Source organism: Sander lucioperca, chromosome 2 (genome assembly GCF_008315115.2).
Source record: "Sander lucioperca isolate FBNREF2018 chromosome 2, SLUC_FBN_1.2, whole genome shotgun sequence".
NCBI lineage: Eukaryota > Metazoa > Chordata > Actinopteri > Perciformes > Percidae > Sander > Sander lucioperca.
In genome coordinates, this window is record NC_050174.1 from 31,665,548 (window position 1) to 31,687,723 (window position 22,176).

The 22,176-nt window shown below is 40.6% G+C and overlaps 1 protein-coding gene across 3 annotated transcripts in view; it reads right to left on the bottom strand.

Moving 5' to 3' along the window:
* abca2 (ATP-binding cassette, sub-family A (ABC1), member 2) overlaps window positions 1–22,176 on the bottom strand; it is a 206,323-nt gene that overhangs the window by 137,030 nt on the left and 47,117 nt on the right. For all 3 annotated transcript variants that reach the window (XR_004896101.1, XM_031300882.2, XM_031300881.2), the window contains 11 exons: window positions 21,810–21,938; window positions 20,784–20,951; window positions 19,914–20,010; window positions 18,689–18,862; window positions 13,981–14,083; window positions 13,553–13,667; window positions 11,926–12,116; window positions 3,770–3,920; window positions 3,426–3,630; window positions 3,161–3,325; window positions 2,107–2,287 (listed from right to left, as the gene is read on the bottom strand). Coding sequence is in view for 2 of the 3 variants with exons in the window: in XM_031300882.2 (XP_031156742.1) it covers window positions 2,107–2,287; window positions 3,161–3,325; window positions 3,426–3,630; window positions 3,770–3,920; window positions 11,926–12,116; window positions 13,553–13,667; window positions 13,981–14,083; window positions 18,689–18,862; window positions 19,914–20,010; window positions 20,784–20,951; window positions 21,810–21,938 (1,679 nt within the window). In the remaining variant the exon portion in view is untranslated. The remainder of the gene's footprint in view (window positions 1–2,106; window positions 2,288–3,160; window positions 3,326–3,425; window positions 3,631–3,769; window positions 3,921–11,925; window positions 12,117–13,552; window positions 13,668–13,980; window positions 14,084–18,688; window positions 18,863–19,913; window positions 20,011–20,783; window positions 20,952–21,809; window positions 21,939–22,176) is intronic.

Genomic DNA, 22,176 nt, shown 5'->3' on the forward strand with positions numbered 1-22,176 from the left:
ATGACGGGACAGAAAACAGACTATCAAAATAAAACAGGAAACAGGAACCACTAACAAAAACCTGAAATCAACTAAACACAGTGACTTGACAACACAGAACACAGAACACAGGAATTAACCAAAAAATACACTATAAACCAGGAGATATACAGAATATACAAACACAGGAAACATGCACAAATAAACAATAAAGACAACAGAAATGAACAAACTGGAACAGAAATATCCCTAAACCGTGACATATATATATGAATCAATTTTTTGAATTCTATGAATCGATTTTGAATCAGTAGAGCTTGAATCGCGATACGAATGTGAATTGATTTTTTTGCACAGCCCTAACGTTTATTAGTAAATCCTACTATTTTAAGTTTGCGATTAATCGTGATTAATCACAGTCCATGACTGTAAATTCTTATCACCTGAATATCACAAAGCAACCTGTTCTGGAAAATGAATGACAAAAACGTTAATAAAATAAGGATTTTCAATTCATTAGCCCTGGGATGACCATGCGAAATGAAAGACTAAAATCTTTAGGATTATAACACTTAGTTATATTTTATCTGAACTTTAACTTTGTTGTATTGGTGTTGCTTTTTCGATCCATCATCATCTGCTTACCCGGGGGACCCCAAACTCCCTTTTCCCTAACCACATTTACCAGCTCTGACTGGGGGATCCTGAGGCGTTCCCAGGCAAGGGTGACTTTGCCTTCTGGTCCACCTTTCTTTTTATTACAACGGTGCACCAAAGTGAATGCCATTCTTCCCCCACTGCTCCGATTCTCCTGCCAATCTCCCGTCCATTGTCCCCTTACTCGCAAACAAGACCCGGAGGTACTTGAACTCCTTAACTTAGGGTAAGGACTCATTCCCTACCCGGATTAGGCACTCCATTGGTTTCCTGTTGAGAACCATGGCCTCAAATATAGAGGTGCTAATCCTCATCCCAGCCTTCACACTTGGCTGCAAACTGTTTCAGTGAGTGCTGCAGGTCACAGACCGATGAGGCAATCAGGACCACATCATCTGCAAAAAGCAGCGATGAGATCCCCAGTCCACCGGACCGCAATCTCTTCCAACCATGACAATGCCTAAATATCCTGTCCAGGAATATCACAAAAAGGATTGGTGACAAAGCGCAGCCCTGGCGGAGGCCAACCCTCACCTGGAACAAGTCTGACTACTACGAGAAGCTGGACAAAGCTCTCGCTTTGGACATACAGGGATCAGATAATCCTGATAAGGGGACCCTGTCACCCCATACTCCCACAGCACCTCCCACAGTATCTCCCAGGGGACCCAGTCATACACCTTCTCCAGATCCACAACACATGTAGACTGGATAGGCATAAAAGGATACATGAATCCTACTCCAGGATCCTTGCGAAAGTGAAGAGCTGGTCCTTTGTTCCCCAACCAGGACGGAATCCGCATTGTTCGTCTGCAATCTGAGGTTGGACTATCGGCCGAACCCTGCTTTTCAGCACTTTGGAGTAGACTTTCCAGGGAGGCTAAGAAATGTGATACCCCTGTAATTGGCACACACTCTCTGGTCCAGCTTTTTGATCAGGGGAACCACCACCCTGGTCTGTCAGTTCTTGGGCACTGTTCTAGACTTTCATGCAATGTAGAAGAATTGTGTAATCAAAGACAGCCTCTCCATAGCCAAGGCTTTCAGCATTTTTGGATGGATCTCATCAATCCCCTGGGCTTTGCCAGGGATTTTCGCCTACCCCACAACCTGTAGGCATAGGTAGGCGACCCTCTCGTCCACCGGGGTAAACTCCAACGTAGCAAAGCTCAGCCGGGGACATCTGAGTATTCACACACCCGCCCGGCGCCTCACCCTGGGCAATTCCAGAGAAGAATAGAGTCCTACCCCTATCTAGGAGTACGGTTTCAGAACCAAGACTGTGCATAGAGGTAAGTCGACATAGTGCCATAACTGTAGAATAAAAACTCAGAACTGTCATATCAAAGTTGGATGACATTACCGTTCTTTTTTTTTTTTAATATAACTATTTCAGTTAAACACTGATCTTCAGTGTTGACTTTTATCATCACACACATGCACAAGCACACAAAAAATTGTCCCTCTCACATGGTCGTGGTCTTGCCAGCGCCGTTGTGTCCCAGGAAAGAGACTACCTGGTTTTCATGGAGGTTGAGGCTTAGTTTGTTGAGGGCCAGTTTGGTGCCAGTCTTGTACACCTTGGTCAGTTTGTCTATACAGACCACCAACGACAAGTGGCTCGGCTCCTCCTCCATGCCCCGCATCTCCTCTGGGGTTACAATGAGAAAGGAAGAAATAAATGGTGTATAAAAGATGTTAATACATATAAACATAGAAACGTCTACCTTTCTTCGACACTTTTATTCAAAAAATTTTCTTAGCACTCTCACTTACCTGATCATTTTGTGTACACATATATATGCTGTTTTTTTTTTTAACAAATTTTTATTGTCAAAATGTGACTTTTGGAGAGGCACTAAGTGGTGAATCTGGTGGAAGTATGATACCCTAAGATCCTTAGTCAGTCCGTTTAAACACCATTTAGTTATATATGACTTTTGTATAAGGTTCTGTGGTGAGGTTGATACAAAAAATTGTCACATTCAAATTTTGATTTACCCAAATCAATTTTCTCTTTTACCTCTAGTGGCATCGTCTATGCAGATAGTTCTGATTTTATTTGTTGACATTATTTGACATGTAATACATTTCAGCAAGAAAGGGAATATACATATTTTCCCAAATATTTGGTTGGCCAAAACTATGGGTTTTGACAAAGGTTTACTAGGCAAATGGAAATAAATATTAAAAGTACAATATGTAATCTTCTGCCAGCAGGGGTCTCTCAATTGACACAACGGATGCAAACAAAGACTTTTGAAGATGTTGTGTGGGATTATGGGAGTTATTTTCATTGTTAACCACCATTGCCGATTAAAATGTATCTGTTTACGGACAAGTTAATGTATTAAAGTTCTATTCACGTTACGTTTAGTAACGTTTATTTATGTCATGTCATTCTGATGAAATAGCTGCAGTGTTTTTCACATTATCACTTAGATTATATTGTAGTGGTAGCTGTTCAGTTAGAATCTCGTCCACAAGCTGTCCTCATCAGCCCAAAATAATCATTTGTCTATACCAGATCTCTGCTGGTCCATAGCACAAGCCTGATCCTCCTCCATCACACTGAGCTTGGCAGCCCCGCCTCCACACCATGGCCAATCCCAGGTCTCGACACGCCCACTGCCTGACCAATAGGACCTCTGCAGGGGAAAGTACCATGGTCGGGGCAGCCCATACATTCCTAAAAGAGAGGGAAATCACATTTCATCTGATCTATCTGAAAGTTTATGTTAAACATTAAGAATCGGATAGTGGAGATTCTGAGGGCAATGATTTCATACCTGGATGCACGGCCTCTATGTACCAAGTGAGCACACCATACACCCCGGCATCGATGATGAGCATCATCATGGATAGACCCAGGTTAAAGTCATCGCCTTCTACCGGTGACTGGCTGATGGTCCGCCACTGAATGCCCACACCTGCTACCTCATACAATGCAAAATACTTGGAGCCCAGGCCGAAGGCTGTGGTTGACATCAGAGACTGGAGGGGACATGTGAAACAATAATTTATTCACCTAAGTATCATCTGGATTATTTAAGTAATAACTCACAGTGACAACACATGGAGCACATTTTACCATGTAAAATAATGTGGAAGAAAAAAAAGAAAAAGGCCTTACAGCGATGCACTTCTCAAAGGCAGTGATCTTATCATGGGCCACCTCCTCTCTAATGGCCACATACATGTAGGGCACGTAGCTTAGGAAATAGACGATTCCTCCACAGGCTGAAGCCAGCTTGGCCTTAGAGTAGATTACTGACACCAAAAAACTGGAAAACAAAGGGAAGATAGATGGGTTCCTTTATCATTTAGTAGTTTTTTTAAATCTCATATATTTTAGGAGTCAAACAAATGATTCCTAGTCAAAAGCTTGGTACAGTGAAGTCAGGGGTTAAAAAAATAACATAATAATATGTATGTTAATACTATTTCCTTTAACTACTCATTAACTAACCATTCGTTCCTCATTCATTTAACAGTAACTACCAGTCCGTTTACCAGTAACTAATCATTAGTGCTTGAATCACAGTCAATCAGTAACTACTCATTAACTAACCATTCGTTCCTCATTCAGAGCGTAAGAATGGTCGTACATTGATAAATGCAGCAGCTGGAAGCGACCGTAATTTAAATATCACGCCCCAATATATCCTCGGTTTTGAGGCCTCGCCCCTACAATTTACGACATGTCAAGACGTAATCCGGCTAAGAAGCAGCACTTTTCAGAGGTGGAGATTGAAACTCTGATATCTCAGGTTCATTTGCACTTACGTGTGTAGATTTGGCAGCCTGAAAACTGTTATTAAAGGCTGTAGAAAGAATTCGGAATGGAAAGAGATCACTGATGCAGTGAATAGTGTTGCCGTGGTAAATTGGACTCCAGCTGAAGTTTATTTAATTTATACATCCTTGACGTATGCTATAGTCGTAATAGTAATATACAGGCTTATATTGCAATTTCTTAGGCCTACATGGTGTAGCCTACCTATATTTAAATAAACACCCAGTTGCAGAGTTTACGCAGTGTCTTTTATTTTACTTGTGGTTTTTTCATGAGTCAGAGTCACAGACAACAGCTGTGAGGGAGAGTCCTCCACCCCCCGTGCTGGACCACCACCCCGACCCTGTCTCCTGACAGCCGAAATCAATCGGTCAATGGCATAAATAAATCGTTCACTTGTGGCCATTAACAACACTTTAAAAGCGAAACGAAAACCTGAAGAATAAATAAAAATGTTGTGCATCATCATGTTTCCTGTATTGAGTATCATTCCCAAACATAACACTATACCTTTTAAAAGCAAGGAATAATATCCTGTCTCCTTCGTACAGCCCCCAGTTGGGGCTGTGCTGGACACTGCTCTCTGGGCATTGGGTCATCTGGCTCCAGAACCCCACAGGCTAAAACAATGTTGCAGACTTTTTCTGGTGTGTATAGTAGGGTCCCCCTGCTGATGCAAGACAGAGCCATCTGCCCTTAAGCAATCCGATAGAGCGCTCCACCGTGGCCCGTGCGCGTACGTGTGCACTGTTGTACCGGCGAATAGAGGTCCTCTAAAAGCGCCAGATCTGCCATTGCTGATAAGTGATCAACTGATGACTTCTCCTTCTCCTGTTAAACTGATTATATGCTGCACCGCAAATCCACACTGACTCGAAAACTTGCATACACAAGTTCAGACCAGACGTGAGATTTTATCGCAGCCTACGCTCACGTTCAAATTCATAAATGCCTTGCTTTGTGTAGGAATCGGCGTACGTCCGTCCTACGCCTGTTTTAGGTCGTACACACGTTTCATAAATGAGGGCCACTGTCTCTAAAATACAGTGAGCAAGTCAGAAACCTTGGCATTGTTTTTGATCTCAATTTTAAAAAACACATCACCAATATCACCAAACAGCATTTAATCATTTAAAAATATATCATAACTCATTAAAAAATGTAATTAAAAAAATAATTTCTCAAATTGACTCTGAGAAACTGGTGCTTGCATTAATCTCAAGCAGGTTAGACTACTGTAATGCTCTTTTTGCAGGACTATCCAAACAATCTGTAGGATGCCTCCAACTCATTCAAAATGCAGCAGCCAGAGTCCCTACATGGATACGTGACAAATTAAAGGTCCCATGGCATGAACATTTCCCTTTATGAGGTTTTTTAACATTAATATGAGTTCCCCCAGCCTGCCTATGGTCCCCCAATGGCTAGAAATGGTGATAGGTGTAAACCGAGCCCTGGGTATCCTGCTCTGCCTTTGAGAAAATGAAAGCTCAGATGGGCCGATCTGGAATCTGCTCCTTATGAGGTCATAAGGAGCAAGGTTACCTCCCCTTTCTCTGCTTTGCCCGCCCAGAGAATTTGGCCCGCCCATGAAAAAGAGAGAGACATCAAAGTGGCAGTTGGTCAAGGCCACACCTCCACCCTCCACCTTGCCCCCCTCTCTCCTCCTCAATAGCATTTAAAGCTACAGACACAGAAATGGCATATACTAAGGAAAGGTCATTGTGGGACTGGCTCTAGTGGCTGTAATTCTGCACCAAGGCTGAATTTCGGGAAAGAGACTCCAGATACAGTATTAGGGGACCACTAAGGCCTATATAAAAGCATCCAAAAAGCAGCATATCATAGGATCTTTAAGGATAATGCTGGAAGAGTTATTATTGTTGATGATCAGGCATTTTTGTGAATTTCTCTGAAGGTTGAATTCAATTTATTCACAACATTATTTTGAATTGATAGACAAAGCAGGAAAATTACTCTCTAGATACATAAAACAGAGGGAATCAGCTTTCACTATCTTTTTTCTTTCTGCAGTTAGATCCAATTCTGGAGATGTTTTAACAGCAACTGTAGATATAGAGCAAAGATAACTATTTGATGTGGATTTGACTATAGAGGAAATTAAAGAGGATATGGGGGCCCTGCCTGTGGGTATAAGGCGCCAGGGCCCGATGTTTTGCAACTGAACTGGCTCCACTTCTGTTTGAGGTATATAATGTAGCGAGGAACTGGATAAGGGCACACTGCCGCCAACATTTAGGCAGGCTTTGATAACTTTGGTTCCTAAAAAAGGTAAAGACCCAGGAGACTGCAAAAATAACCGCCCAATTTTCCTAATGCAGTTAGATGTTAAGATTATTTAAAATTATTGGCAAATAGATTAAATAAGGTTATTACTTCTCTAATTTATCCTGATCAGGTGGGGTTTATTCGTGGGTGTAACTCGTCAGATAATATCAGGCATCTTATTAATATTGCATGGTCTGTAGCTGATAGACAATCCCCAATAGCTGCTATTTCCTTCGATGCCGAAAAGGTGTTTGATATGGTGGATGGGGCTATATGTTCAAAATTTTGGAAATGTATGGGCTTGGCAGCATTTTTATAAAGTAGAATAAGGTGCTGTGCAAACTAACAGGTTCATTTCTGAATATTTTGCTCCTGGAAGGGGAACAAGACACTGCTCACCTCTTTCTCCTTTGTTGTTTTGTTTAGCCATTGAGTCTTTGGCAGCAGCCATAAGGGGGGAGACTAACTTCCCAGGTGTTATGGTAGCAGGGTTAATGCACAAACTTTTTTTTTGTGTCCAAACCTAGTAGATCAATACCCTGTCTACTCAGGATCATTGACTCTTTCTCAAAATGTTCAGGTTATAGGGTAAATCAGTCCATATCAGAAGTGTTACCTTTAACAGCTCAGTGCCCCGTAACAGCCTTCAACCGGATGCATTTCAGTGGCCAAAGCATCGTATATCAGGGTATCTTATTCCCTCCTTAATTAAAAGACCTAGTTAGGATTTGATTCGTTATTGAATAAAATCTCTTGTGATGTTAAAAGATGGGCGACTCTCAATAGCAGGAAAGGTCAATGTTATAAAACTGGTGTGTGTTCCCAAGCTGAATTACCTTGCCCAATCTCTTCCTCTGGAGGTGCCCCAATCATATCGTAAATGGTTTGACAGGATAACAAAGACATTTATATGGAATGGTAAAAAAAAAAAACGATTGATAGAGGTTTGGGTTACCAAAGATGTTGTATTATTACTATGCTTTTAACTTAAGGCATATGGCCCACTGGTCATTTTCTCCTGAGAGAGCCCCACCCTGGTAATGTATTGAGCAATCTGTTTTTCCCCCATTATCGCCATTACAAAGCCTGTCAAACTGTATGGTGAGGCGAAAACACATCTGATAATATCTCACTTAAATGTCGTTTGGACCAAAGTGGCCCGGCTGTTTGAACTGGATCCATATCTAAATACTTTGTCAAAGTTATGTATTGGTAGAGCTCCCTTTTTTTGGAGGGATTGGTTGGAAAAGGGAATTGTCACACTGGGGGATTTGTATCTCGGTGGCATGTTGAAATCCTTTAACACTTGTGTTGTCCTCCGGGTCACCGGGACCCGTCCAGTTTATTTGACGTTTTGTATTGGCCTGGCCCTCCCCACCCTCCGGTGACCCTCGCGTACTACGTGATGTCATTTTACAGGACCCCGAAGCTCAACGCCAGGCCAATACAGAACGTCAAATAAACGTATAGTTAACCCTTATGTTGACAACACAAGGGTTAAGGATTTGGAACAGCAATTTGGAAAACATAGGCCTACATTTTTTTGATATTTTTCAACTTCTTCTTTCTTTCTTTCAACATCTATTAGTGTTTTTTTTTTTTTATCCAGCTCTTCAGCCCCAAAGGCACCAGAATGTTTAGATAAGGTGTTGTTGAAATATGGAAAAGGTCATGAGTCTTCTGGGTATTATTCTATGATTATGCAAAACCTTGGGGATGGAGTCTAGACAGCCCTCAAAAAGACATGGGAAAGGGATCTGAGTATTAAACTGGATGATAAGGAGTTGGACAGAATCTGTAGGAATATTAAAACTATGTCACGCGATGTGAGGGTGCGCCTCATTCAATTCAAGATTATGCATTGCTTCTTGTGGGCTCCCTCCAGAATGTTTAGAATTGGTCTGAAAGACACACCAAATTGTTGGAATTGTAAGACAGAGGACGGCCAATTACTTAATGTTCTATGGTCCTGTGATAAGGTCCAAGAATTTTGGACCGGGATACATGATAACCAATGTCGGACTGCAGGGACCCAGGTTCCATTCAGCCCAAGATTATTTGTTCTGGGAGATGGGTCAATTCTAAGCGGGTCCAGACTAGTTTAATGAGAGCCAGACAGATTATTTTAAGAGGAAGGAAGAATGAAGGGGTGCCGTCAGTCCAGGAGTGGGCTTGTAAGATGGCTAGGATGGCGGCATTTGAAAAAATGTCATTTAAACGGTTTGCCAGATAGGATGTATACTAGAAAATGGGAAAGGTACCTGAGCTCCGGGGGGCTGCTAGGAAGCTTTGTGTTGGGGAGTAGGGATGTCACGAGAACCGATACTTGCGATACCTTTCGATTCTAAAATGACAAAACACCGACGATGCCCATTTTTTTGAAGCACCGTAAGCACCGTGAGCGCCGATGCCAGTGTTAGCAGCATCGGTGCTGTGCCTCTTCTCAAACTGATGGGGGCAGTATATGCTTCGGAGTGTTCCAGTCGATACTTACATTCAGAAGTAGGAGGTCACGAACAAGTGGAACTACATATGGCATAGAGAGCTGAAGTCACGCCCTTCTACTTCCGGTACATGGGACCCATCTTCGCCTCTCTATAACCTGATGAAAACCACATGATGGCAAGATGGCAACTGCGCTGCAGCGATCGCCCCACCTCGACTTGTTGATAAAAAAGGCACAAAGAGTCGTGTATGGAAGTACTTTGCGTATGAGGCAGATGACAGTGGTGTTATCATTAATCCACAGAAGCCATTATGCAAACGATGCTACCATGGTCTTCAGACCAAGGGAGGTAATACTTCCAATTTAGCAAAGCACCTGAAAGACCGTCATCCAGATTTGTTTAAAGAATTCAAGGTGAGTTCTAATTCATATTAACAACATATAAAGAATGAACCAAATGTTTTTTTTATCTGTTATACTGAAATACACATTACATGATGTTTTGGGATGGTGGGCACATGGCTTATGTTATGTACGTAGCTTATGCTGTAGTTTTAACGTTAGCCTATACCTCGGTTAGAAGGAGAGAGAGAGAAAGAGAGCGTGTAGAATATCTTGCAAGTATCATGTCAAAACTAGCAAAATTCACTGAATATCCTAGTTTAATATAGTTACAAATGAATATGCAATTGGTTTGTCGAAACACAATTACCCCCAAAAACATTTTTTACGATGCCAATAGAACTCAATGTAAAAGACGATTTGCAAGTGACAGAGCTGAAATTTCGCCGCGACCACACTGAACATTGATTTATTTTGTATTTAATATGCCCTTTAAGAAGCTTTAGTCTTTAGGGGTAAAGTGTTTTTTTTAATTGTGATTAATCTAGATTAATTAATTTCGAAATATGAGATTAATTAGTTATTTTTTTTTAATTGTTTGACAGGCCTGGTTTTTATGTTAATGTTTTAAAATGAACTACCTGCCACCACCTGTCTGACTTCAAATGACTGCATCTACTATTAAAATTCAGGTGTGTGTGTGTATATGTGTGTGTGTGTGTGTGTGTGTGTGTGTGTGTGTGCGCGCGCGGGCTGGAGCCAATGTGCAGGGCAGGGCAAGCAGGTGCTTGTGCTTTATAGGTGCCTGTGCTCTTTCTTTAGTCAATTAACTATATTAACTGAAATGTCAATTTTCCTTTTCCAGTTTCAACCAGAGGATGACATCCAGGAGACAACTCAGACAACTCAGAGTCAGCAATCACAGCCAACCATAACCAAGGCTCTAGAGAAGCAAACAAAATATGAGAGAAATTCAAATGAGGCCAGGATATTGGATAGAAGTGTAGCAGAGTTCATATGTATGGACCAAGTCCCTGTCTACATTGTTGAAAAACCAGGATTTCAGCAAATGCTCCATAAATTCAATCCTAGATATCAACTTCCAAGTAGGAATTATTTCATGTACACATAAATACCAAAAATCTACAGTGAAACAAGGGCCCTGGTCACACAGTATCTCAAAGAAAAGCCATTCTATGCATGCACAACTGATCTGTGGACAAGCAGAGCTGCAGACACGTACATGTCTATTACCATACAATACATAACAGTCATGGGAGTTGCACTCCTGGTGTTTAGACTGTAGTGGCCTGAACTCAGACCACATAGGTGACAGTTTGAGGGAGGCATTTGACGAAGTAGTTACTGAGGAGTGAAAGTTGGACATTGCAAAACTAGCAGGCATCACAACAGACAATGCATCCAACAACCATAAGGCCTTTAAAGATGACTATGAATATGGATCCCTTGCTTTGGCCACAACTTGCACCTGGCCGTTAACAAAGCCATCAACATTGACAGGGTATCTGCAGCCCTGTCAAGGCTGCGCAGAACCATATCTGCTTTCACCAGGTCATCAAAGCTGTCGCGACAACTCAAAACAAAACAAAAACACCTTGGACTCCCAGAACACAATTTGATACACGATGCACCCACAAATGGAATTCCTCATACTGTATGATATGGTGGAGATATTTGTAGAGCAGCAGCAAGTTCTGTGTGCAGTCCTGGCAGAGGACAGAAAAAAATGGCACCTGATGCCAAAAGACAATGACATCACAATCCTAGAAACACTAAAAGAAGTCCTTGAGCCACTGAGTCCTTTTACAGATGCACTCAGTGGTGAGAAGCACACTACTCTCTCCTCTGTCTTACCGCTGGAAGATGCTCTCTTGTCTCAGTGATGAGGAGGATGACTCTATACTTACTGGAGAGATGAAGAGAGAAGTAAGGGAAAACATCAACCAACATTATGAGGATAGGGAGGTGCAGCTTCTGCTAAACACTGCCAGCTACCTAGATCCAAGATTTAAGGACAGTTTTGTTGCTCTGGAGGATGACGTGAAGCAAAGTCTCCTGGAGCAAGTGGGGAACGGCAATGATGGAGCTGGTACATCTGAAACACCCATGGCAGTTTTGGCAAGTTTTGGCCCCCGCACTTATAAATTAATCTGGCGCCTCTGCTGTGTAGACATTGTATAAATCTATGCATATATGGGGCACAGCAGGTTAGAGAACATTTCCTGATTTTGTGTATGAGTGTGTTTGGTGGGGCATTTAGTCTGTGGTGAGAGCACAGTTATTCCTTACAGTGCGAGTGTGTCTAAATTTTACAAATAGTCCACTGTTGAGCTTTGAAAACTGACATATTTTAAGAAGTGAGGGATTCATAGCGATGTTAACTAGGAGATCTCACCAGAACATGATGGTGGCCACAGCGTAGATGGTGAGGAAGAGCCAGATAATGAAGGGGTCACTGTGGAGCAACACCCGGCCATACTTCAAGATGGCCGTCAGAGCTGTAACGGAGATGGACAGCTGGACGAAGCCAGTGATAAACCAAGCCACCCAGTGAACAGCATTGTTTAGACCCATCATCTTCATCACCTGAGGAAGTGACATGATGGTTACATTTTTGAATTTGTAACTACATTATCCTACAGCCCCATTCAAAACTGGTCCACTGTAGATTTGTTAGTTCAGCCATTCAGTGGTTGTAAGGACATTTTGGTAACACTTTATAATAATTGTACATGAATTACCATGAATTCATGCATGACTTCATGCATGAAAAAGCATGAATTCATTAATGTAGTACTTCATGAACTATCAGTAATGCACAAGGATTAATAGTATCTCATGCATGACTTAATGCAGGAACAATACGTTAATGTATCAATTAAGGTATTTAAATCATCATGATTTCTGATTTACATTATTACATTACATGTCATTTAGCTGACGCTTTTATCCAGCGACTTACAATTGCTATATATGTCAGAGGTCACACGCCTCTGGAGCAACTAGGGGTTAAGTGTCTTGCTCAGGGACACATTGGTTGATGTATCGCAGTGGGAATCAAACCCAGGTCTCTCACACCAAAGGCATGTGACATATCCACTGCACCATCACCACCCATTTATTAATGATGTTGATGTCTTCTTCAAAAAACTGACCAGTCCAGCAGTATACAAGTATTCTGAAAAATTGTAGTGTTGTAATCTTGAGTAACTAAACATTACTTCTTTATTACTTCATCATGTTTGTGGCCCTTTAAATAAAGTGCTGACCTGGTTCATCTTTAACATTGATAAATAATGAAGTCATGCATGAATTAATGATAATTCATGTACCGTTATTATAAAGTGTTACTGACATTTTACTCTTCAGTGTTATGGCTGAGCTTTTGATACACAAACTAAAATAAACTGACTTAAACAGGTGTTTCAGCCATTAAGTACTACACTTACATAAAGTTGGGGAACTTGTGAAAGAGAAATATTCGGACTTTAAATCCTCAGTATGGGTCAAGTTCCAAAAACACTGGATCCTACACTCACCATAGTGCAACTTGATAATGATAGTGTCTCTTGATTAGATCCTCCAAGCCTGCTAAATGGTTATGTCTTTTAAACTCTATGCCCCAGTCAGCAACACAGGTTTTCTGCTATACACTACTCAAAATAAGTAAGTGATATTTTGGCAGATTCTATATTTTTTGGAGAAGGGTGTATTTTCCGGCTCAGTGGTTTGATCATGGCTAGACAGCTCTATCTAGGTGACAGACTAGACTTGTTTTAAACATTATATGTTATCAGTTCTGTGCCTGAAATGCATAATACAACTAAATAGGATGTACTCATTGTGGGGTCTGCATGTTGGAATATGTTGACAATGAGAAAAATATAAAATATTGCCAGAATGATCCTTTTGAAAATTATAATAACAATAGTAATGCACAACATACTAGCTATGGTCAGGAAGGAACCCCTGTGATACAAAATACCAAATTTCAGCTTGACATTTTATCATAATAGTCTAACCTCTTTGAGCCGGTGCTCCTTCTCAGCGACAATGTGCTGAATCATCATGGCTACTGAGTAAACCCAGGAGATGACCATGCACAGAGGCATCATGTGCTCAATCACAAACAGAAAACTGAGAAAACACAGGGTATCAGGTAAAGATCAATACACACATTTTTTTACACCATACTGCATTTCAAATGCATGGGATCTCCAGAATTTCTAACATGTACAAATGTATAAATAAGTATAAAATATATTTATCAAATAATAGGAACACAATTTATATAATCATCTTGAAACGCACAATGTTTCAAACACATATAATGTTATTATGACAACATTTCTTTCCATGTCTGCCAAATGATTACTTGTCAATGTCATGTGCAACATAATGACCTAAACAGAACCACAAAAAAGGGAACATGACAAAGTGCATTTCTTACTCGTCTCTGGTGTAACATGGGTAGGGGAACATCTGAACGTAGTTACCAGGCTCCACCACATCATGGCCCACAAACGTGTTGATGATGGCTCTCTCTATCATATCTGGAGGAGAGTGAGAGAGAGAGAAATGAAGTCAGAGTTACAAAATGTGCTAAATGTCCATTACTCTGTGGATTTTTGCATAATTTCCTTAAACCCCCTTCTTGTTTTCTTTCTCTCTTGTGTAAACTCCACACAGTCCAGTTTCCTGAATTTTGGATGTTTTGTTGAAATATTGTCAAGTAATGTGATTAGGCAAGTCCTCCTGTAACTGCATGAATGATACATTTAATGGTTCCTCCCCTTACATTAGTGTCTAGTCAGTGAGGTATATTGGCGAACAGTGGGCATTAGGGGGCGCTACAAATATGAAAAGTGTATATCTCATGAAGGGCTCATGCGATTTCTATTAAATTTGGAGGGTACGATCAACGACCACTCCTGAGGCTACACCTACAATGTTGTACTGATTGGTTAAAAATGGGCGTGGCCTATTGCACCCCTAAAAAACCCATTGATGCTTTTAGAATAGATGTATAAAATTAATGTAAATGGGAAGTTTGCATTCATAATTAACTACAGACCTTGCAGCTCAGTGAGTGTGTGTGTGTGTGTGTATTTGGTGGGGGCTTGCTTTCTTAATGGCACTGTTATTGTGTTTATTCTTGCTTGATGTACGACTTCAGTTGCTCAACAGTCCAGGGTCTCCATTGTCGTATTTTGCGCTTCATACTGGCCACACAACTCAATGGGAGACAGGTCTGGACTGCAGGCAAGCCAGTCTAGTACCTGCACTCTTTTACAATGAAGCCACGCTGTAACACGTGCAGAATGTGGCTTGGCATTGTTTTGCTGAAATAAGCAGGGACGTCCCTGAAAAAGACTTTGCTTGGATGGCAGCATATGTTGCTCCAAAACCTGTATGTACCTTTCAGCATTAATGGTGCCTTCACAGATGTGCAAGTTACCCATGGGCACTAACAGACTATCACAGATGCTGGCTTTTCACCTTTGTGCTTATAACAATCTGGATGGTCCTTTACCTCTTTGGCCTGGAGGACATGATGTCCATGATATAAGAACAGTCCATTTACATTTCCAAAAACAAATCGGCTCGTCAGACCACACAGCACTTTTCCACTTTGTGTCAGTCCATCTCAGATGACCTCGGGCCCAGAGAAGCCGGCGACCTTTCTGGGTGTTGTTGATAAATGGCTATCGCTTTGCATGGTAGAGTTTTAACTTGCACTTGTAGATGTAGCGACAAACCTTGTTAACTGACAATGGTTTTCCAAAGTGTTCCTTAGCTCACGTGGTAATATCCTTTACATAATGATGTTGGTTTTTAATGCAGGGATCAAAGGTCACGGGCGTTCAATGTTGGTGTTCGGCCTTGCCGCTTACATGCAGAGATTTCTCCAGATTTTCTGAATCCTTTGATGATATTATGTATTGTAGATGATGAAATCCCTAAATTCCTTGCAGTTGTACGTTGAGAAACATTGTTCTTAAACTGTTGGACTATTTGCTCATGCAGTTGTTCACAAAGTGGCGAAACTCACCCCACCCTTGCTTGTGAACAACTGAGCCTTTTGGGGAGGCTCCTTTTATACCCAATCATGATCAATTAACCTGTTCATCTGTGGAATGTTCCAAACAGGTGTTTTTTGAGCATTCTGAGACTGGATGTTGTCATTTTAAAAGGCAACAGCGCCAGTGTACCAGTGTTGCTTTAGCCGGAGATCCTCTATACTAGCCCAGGCTAAAATGGCTTGATGATGATGCTTGAGGGGACTTTTATTTCATAATGTCAAATTTATTTATTTCCCTCTACCTGCCTCCCTCTGACTCTGCGTCTCTCTCTCTTGAATATAATCTGCAAATAAATAAAATAAATGTGTACATATAAAATAAAAGTCCCCTGAAATAAATAAAAGTAAAACATATGTATTTAGGCTATTGAACTATACTGACTAATTTATTGTTTGTAAGTTTATTTGATTAGGACAATGCACATTAATAAACATTTCTGTAAGTGTGCCAGTGTTAGCCAGTCGGCCTAGTCCTAATTACCTAGCATGCATGTCTTTATGGTGGGAAGAAACCGGAGCACCTGGAGGAAACCCACGCAAACATAGGGAGAACATAAGTGCTAACCACTGAGCCACCGTGCTGCCTATCTTTATATTTTTCATTATGATGTGCTACTAGCTACCTAACATTAGCTGATAGCCCCAGCAGTTTAAGAAAAGAGATGTTAATAACAGTACATCCACGTTACAGGCTTTACAGCATACAACCCTCGGATATATTATAAGTAGGGCTGTCAGCGTTAACGCGTTAATCGCGATGCGATTAAGGGCCGATGCGATTAATTTTTTTTAATCGCATTAATCGCATGCCGGCATTTATTAATTTATTTTACACTTCACTCGGCTTTGCGTCGTGCCTAACAGGCTACTATTTTGACCCTTTGCAGCACTGTTACTTATCATCTAGCTGCCACTTCCTCGTAACACATCCTGCTGCTGCAGGCTGCAGGCATGATGGAGAAAGACAGCAGCAATGAAATCCTGAATGGCGCTTTTTATTTTCCAAAACTCCCACACGGCTCGTAGACAAGTCGAAAGCCATATGCACATTGTGTAAAGCCGAATTAAAATATCACGAAGCATGTCAAGCTTGAGCTACCACCTACGGAGCTAAGCATAGTAGTACAGTTAACATGATGCTACCCGCTAGCATGCTACCCACTCAGGCAAAGCACTATTTCGGAGAGTGCTACTTGCCGACCTGTGGATGAAACCAAATCCCAAAAAATTACTACAGCTCTTGTGAAACGGGTGGCAACTAACTGCAGACCTGTCAGCATCGTAGAGGACTCGGGTCTTAAAGACGTACTACGGTTGGCATGTTCTGACCTGTCTCGTTGCCGTCAAGGGGGACAGTAGCCCCACACACAGCCTGTATGACACGGAGAAAGCAGCCACACTGGAACTGCTGCAAAGTGTTGCAAACGCTGTCTCATTAACCGGTGATCACTGGACGTCAGTGAGTAATCAACATTATTTAGGAGTTACTAAACACTATATTGACTCTGGTAAGGATAGGAATTTTTTGTTTTTTAGTTAGGTACTTGGAGGAATTGTGCAATAATGACAGATTCACACCTTTTTCTTTTGTTTACAGTAAATAAATAATTACAAATCTTAAAATCAAGTTCATAAAGTAATTTTCTTTGCATTAATTTGATTCCCAATGAAGATACACTGGTAAAAATTGCTTTCGATTGTTAATATGTACTTAAAAACTGTTCTGAAATGCAAAATAATAGAATTTTAATCGTGATAAAATATGCGATTAATCGCAATTAACTATGAACTCAAGAGAACCGTCACATGAGCCTGCAGGGCGGCTAAGCTGGGCGCAGTCCTTTGTATCTGCTCGCGTTTATTATGTAATGCTACTAGCTACAGCTAACGTTAGCTACTAGTCGATAACCGGCAGATTGGGAACAGAGACGTTAATAACGTTACATTCACGATACATGCTTTACAGCATACATCGCTTGGATGTATCATAGGATAATACATATTATGAATTACAGCTATTATATCCATTATTAAAGCTACAAGATCTCGGAAGAACCGTCATATGAGCCTGCAGTGCAGGGCGACTGCAACCAAGTCGCCCTGCACTGCAGGCTCATATGTCTCCCAAGACTTGGGTCCCATGGGTCTGCTCGCGTTCATTATGTGCGTTCATTATGTGCGTTCATCATGCCTAGGTTAATAACTCTGGATTCAGCTATTAGTGCATGTTAACATTTTTTAAATATGATGGTTTGAACAAGGACCATTTAAGTGTTCGGACTGGTAAGTTGATGTACCTTCCTTTCGCCATGTGAAGTCTATGGGAAAAGTCTTTCTGGGCCAGAGGGTTGCCAGACGTTGCAATTCCACCGTTTGCCGCTAAGCCCATGGATGCATCAAAGCATGGTGTTGTTTCTGGGGGCTTGTGGTACACTGGCGCTGTTGCCTTGGAAATGACAACATCCTCCTATTTATTGTTATTATTATTTTTGATATACTCCACTTACTTTCACTTCTAAATATATCTTTTCTATTCATATTGGTAGGGTTGGTGGTAGGTTGTAATTGTAGCAGCAAGCAGCATTCAACGCTCTCAGCCTAGTAATGTATTTATATACAAAATCACATGGTCCAATTGTTGTTCCAAATACAAACTCGAAAACCAAATTCAAATAACGGTCTAATTTTTCATTTTTTCATTTCTCATTTGGGACAATTTGTAGAACTGTGGGAAAACAGGAAGCGGAAGTAAAGTGTAAAAAAGGCAAGTGTCAAGGAGTAAAGTCCTGCTATCACTGTGTTTGAAGCATTGTTTGAAAGCATAGCGTGTACAGAACTGCCTGCTATTCTTTTAATGAGTCTGTCACTGTTAAAAACTCTCTTTCAGATTCCACAATTTTAGCAATCTATTACCACTTCTGTGTCCAAAACAAATCTTCTAAATATACTTTTTATTTTCATTTGCAGTTTTAAGACCATATGTACAATTTCCCAATATAATAGGCTATAATATATTATGTTAATCTGGGTGCGAATTCCTCCTCTGTGATTTTCTAAAAAATATTTGGTCACTTACCTTGGATCCAAACAAAACCATAGAGGAAGTAGAATTTCCCCCCGATGTTGGGCCCAGGACGCCAGTAGGCTCGTCTGATTTCATTGGTCTTCTCTGTAAAGCTGGAGTTTTGTCTAATTTTGTACAGAACGTGGGGTGGCAAGGAGCCATCTTTGTTAGTCTGGAAAATCACACCTAAAAAAAAAAGAACCCATAAGGTCAGTACTGTCTTGGTGGCTCAACCAGCATACAACAGTTTCTGCATGTTGCAAAATCTCTTTGATTAATTCAGGCTTGTTTGTCATTTGGGGAACTGTCTGTATAGCACTGACTCTGTCATACACAGTGAATCCTGTTTTTACTTGTTTACATTACTTGCACTTGTTTCATGTCACATTTCGGTTCAGATGTCCACTGGGTTCTTTTGCTTTAAGTGTTTACCAAATAATATTGGAATTGTGATTCCAATTTCTTCCTGTAGCATCACTTAGCCTCCTTCACTGCTCTATGGACATTGTATGAAGCAGCTTTATAGTAATGTATGTACCCGGTCCCAAGCCCTGTGGTGTATGCAGCTGTGCTGGCAGAGCTGCACCTGAAACATGTCCCAGTCTGCGTCAGTCAGAGACTCCTTAAGAGTGACCTCTGATTGGTCAGGCCAGCACGTGACTTCCCTCTGAACATCCTGTTTTAGCTGTTGTTTGTATCTACAGTAAGACTTTATTTTATGGGGTAATTTTGAGTGTTCATGACTGTTGTCATTAAGTGTCATTCGGTAAATTATGACACTTTTAAAGTTAGCATTGTCCGAGATGTCTTTGTCATGACAACTTGACTTTAACGAAGACAACAATCTCTGTGTGATGACAACTTGACATTAAACAAGACAATACAACCTGTCGATGTCTTTGTAATGACAACTTGACATTAACACAACCTGTCATAAATATGTCATGACAGGCCCAATTATTAAACTTTAATAAACTATTTAGCTTTATGTGTTAACATTACATTTAACTGTCATTAAGAGGTTGTTTTTTACATTGGCTGTCATGAGAGCATTATAATTGTGTCATGAATATTTTTTCTTTTTGTGTATAATTTGTTTCTGCACTGTAAACATGAATTATGTGCTTCACATGGTTTGCATTAGAGCACAACAAACTGGCACTTTATACAAGCATTTGTTTAACTATCAACTGAGGTACCATGATCACAACCTGACACAGATGGAGGGATGACTCACTGGCAAACACAGACACGTTGTCCTGGTAGGCCTGGTTTAGGGTGTAGTTGACAATGCTGTCCTCGTCAGGAAAGCCCTTGAAGACATCCACACTGACCTTGAAGCATGGGGCAAAGACACAAATAATTTCCTACAGCAGAAATGGATTAATCAAAAACTATTGTTAGAGCTGCTTAAACCATCATACTGGATTACTACAGAGTCTTTTCCCACTAGAATAAATAGAAAAGTGTTTCTTTGACCTTTGCTCTTCCCAAACTGGAGCTCTGAGCAAGTCAATATATACTTTTGGGGATGTAATGGCCTTGGCTTCAACTAACTAAATAAGGTCAATTTCAATACTTGTTTTTTTTAAACATGCCCTGTCTGCTCACTTTAAGATGGACTGCCATTGTTATTAATGATGCCATCAATCCTTATGCCTACTGTTAATACTTAATGTTTATATTTGACTGTACTTTTTGATCCACTCACACTCTACTGTTTACTTAACAGTCATCTTGGCCATTTAGAGGTTGTAACGTATTGATGAACGTATGCATGTGTTGTTGTTTCTTTTTTGCCTGTTGAATGTACGTTGTTGTATTGATAATTGTATTTTATTTTTTTATTTTAAAAACGAGATGATACATCTCAAGGGGTTTATTGTAATAAACAAATTTGAATATAACACTTGTGTCAGAACTCAATGTTTCAACAATTGATACATTACTTTTAGCTCTTTTGATTTATGTTGCTCTTTTGCTCTGCTGCTCATGAACTCTTAGCAGCAGCAGCTGGTGCCCAGGTGTTACAGCAGACAGGCATGTAAGGCATGTTCTGTGCAGTGGGCATGTTTTGATGGGATCCATTGTTCTACACTATACCAACCTTAGACATGAAGCGCATCCAGCCACAGGCAGCGTTGTCAATGGTGTCAAGCTGCTCCAACAGGGTGGAGATGTTAGGAAGACTGTAGTTTCCCTCCATCAGGCTCTGCATCAGCTTTCTGTCTGAGTCATTCAACAACTCAGGGTGCTGCTGAAGCTCTGAGGACAGCTTAAGGGAGAGGAGAAAGAGGATGAATGACTAACCATTACATATTTTCTGACTCAAGTCCAAGTTTTGTGAATACATAAACCTAATTGGAAAATATCAAGGCAAAGATTACTATTTTGCATCATGGTAGGACTGCTTAAACTATTTAAACAACCATTTTGTATAGATTTGTCTCTGTTTTGGTATTTTTTGTTTATTCTTTTTAATGTTTAAAGTGCTCATATTATGCTTTTTGGCGTTTTCCCTTTCCTTTATTGTGTTATACAGTATATCTTTTTTGTGCATGTAATAGGTTTACAAAGTGAAAAAGCCCAAAGTCCACCCCAAAGGGACTTACCATCTCCAACAGAAAACACTGTTCACAAACTGCTCCAGACGAGCTGTCTGTAGTCCAGCCTTTATTTTTTATATTATTTCTGTGACAAACGTGCGTCACTTTGCTTTTTCAACACATGTTATAATGCTCGCCTAGCTGCTAGCGTGACACGCCCTCATACTCTGCTTCTTAATGGCTAGTTGTCCTTACCTAGCTACTGCGCATGTGGGACTCCCAACAAAGATGGAATAGAAGTGAGATGCCTCACTCGGTAGCTAAAACAGAGAGCTCAACAAAAAAAAAAATATATATATTTTTTTTTAATTAACCCATGTAAACCTATTCTGGTACAACCTCTAAATACAATTATGAACCTGAAAATGAGTATACTATGAGCACTTTAATATGTTTGTTTGTTTGTTTGTATGTATGCACCTAATCACCAAAGCAAATTCCATGTAGTTCTATTACTGTGGCAATAAACTGCTTTCTGATTCTGATTTTAATAATAATATCAAAACATGACTTGTAAATGAGTCTACCTGCTGTAGCCACACCAGGTGGTTGTGCAGCCGGCCCGCCTCCAGAAAAGCCCTGAGCTGGGTGGAGATGTTGAGCCACACCTGGGTGTAGTGTGTCACGTTACCGACGAATGCAAATGTCTCATTTGCCTGAGTGCAAAAAGTTAACAAATATTATTTTCTTTTTCTTATATATATATATATATATAGTATAAATTCAGCCATTTGTCCATATGGATTCCAGTCCTTTCTACCTCCACCTCCTCCCTATATCTCTGACCCTCCACACTCACTGCTCTCTCCACCATCTTCAGTCCAGTTGCTCAGACAAAAGATCAGTAATCAGTCTGTGTTCAAGCACAGATAATAAGTGGACTTTTGTGCTATT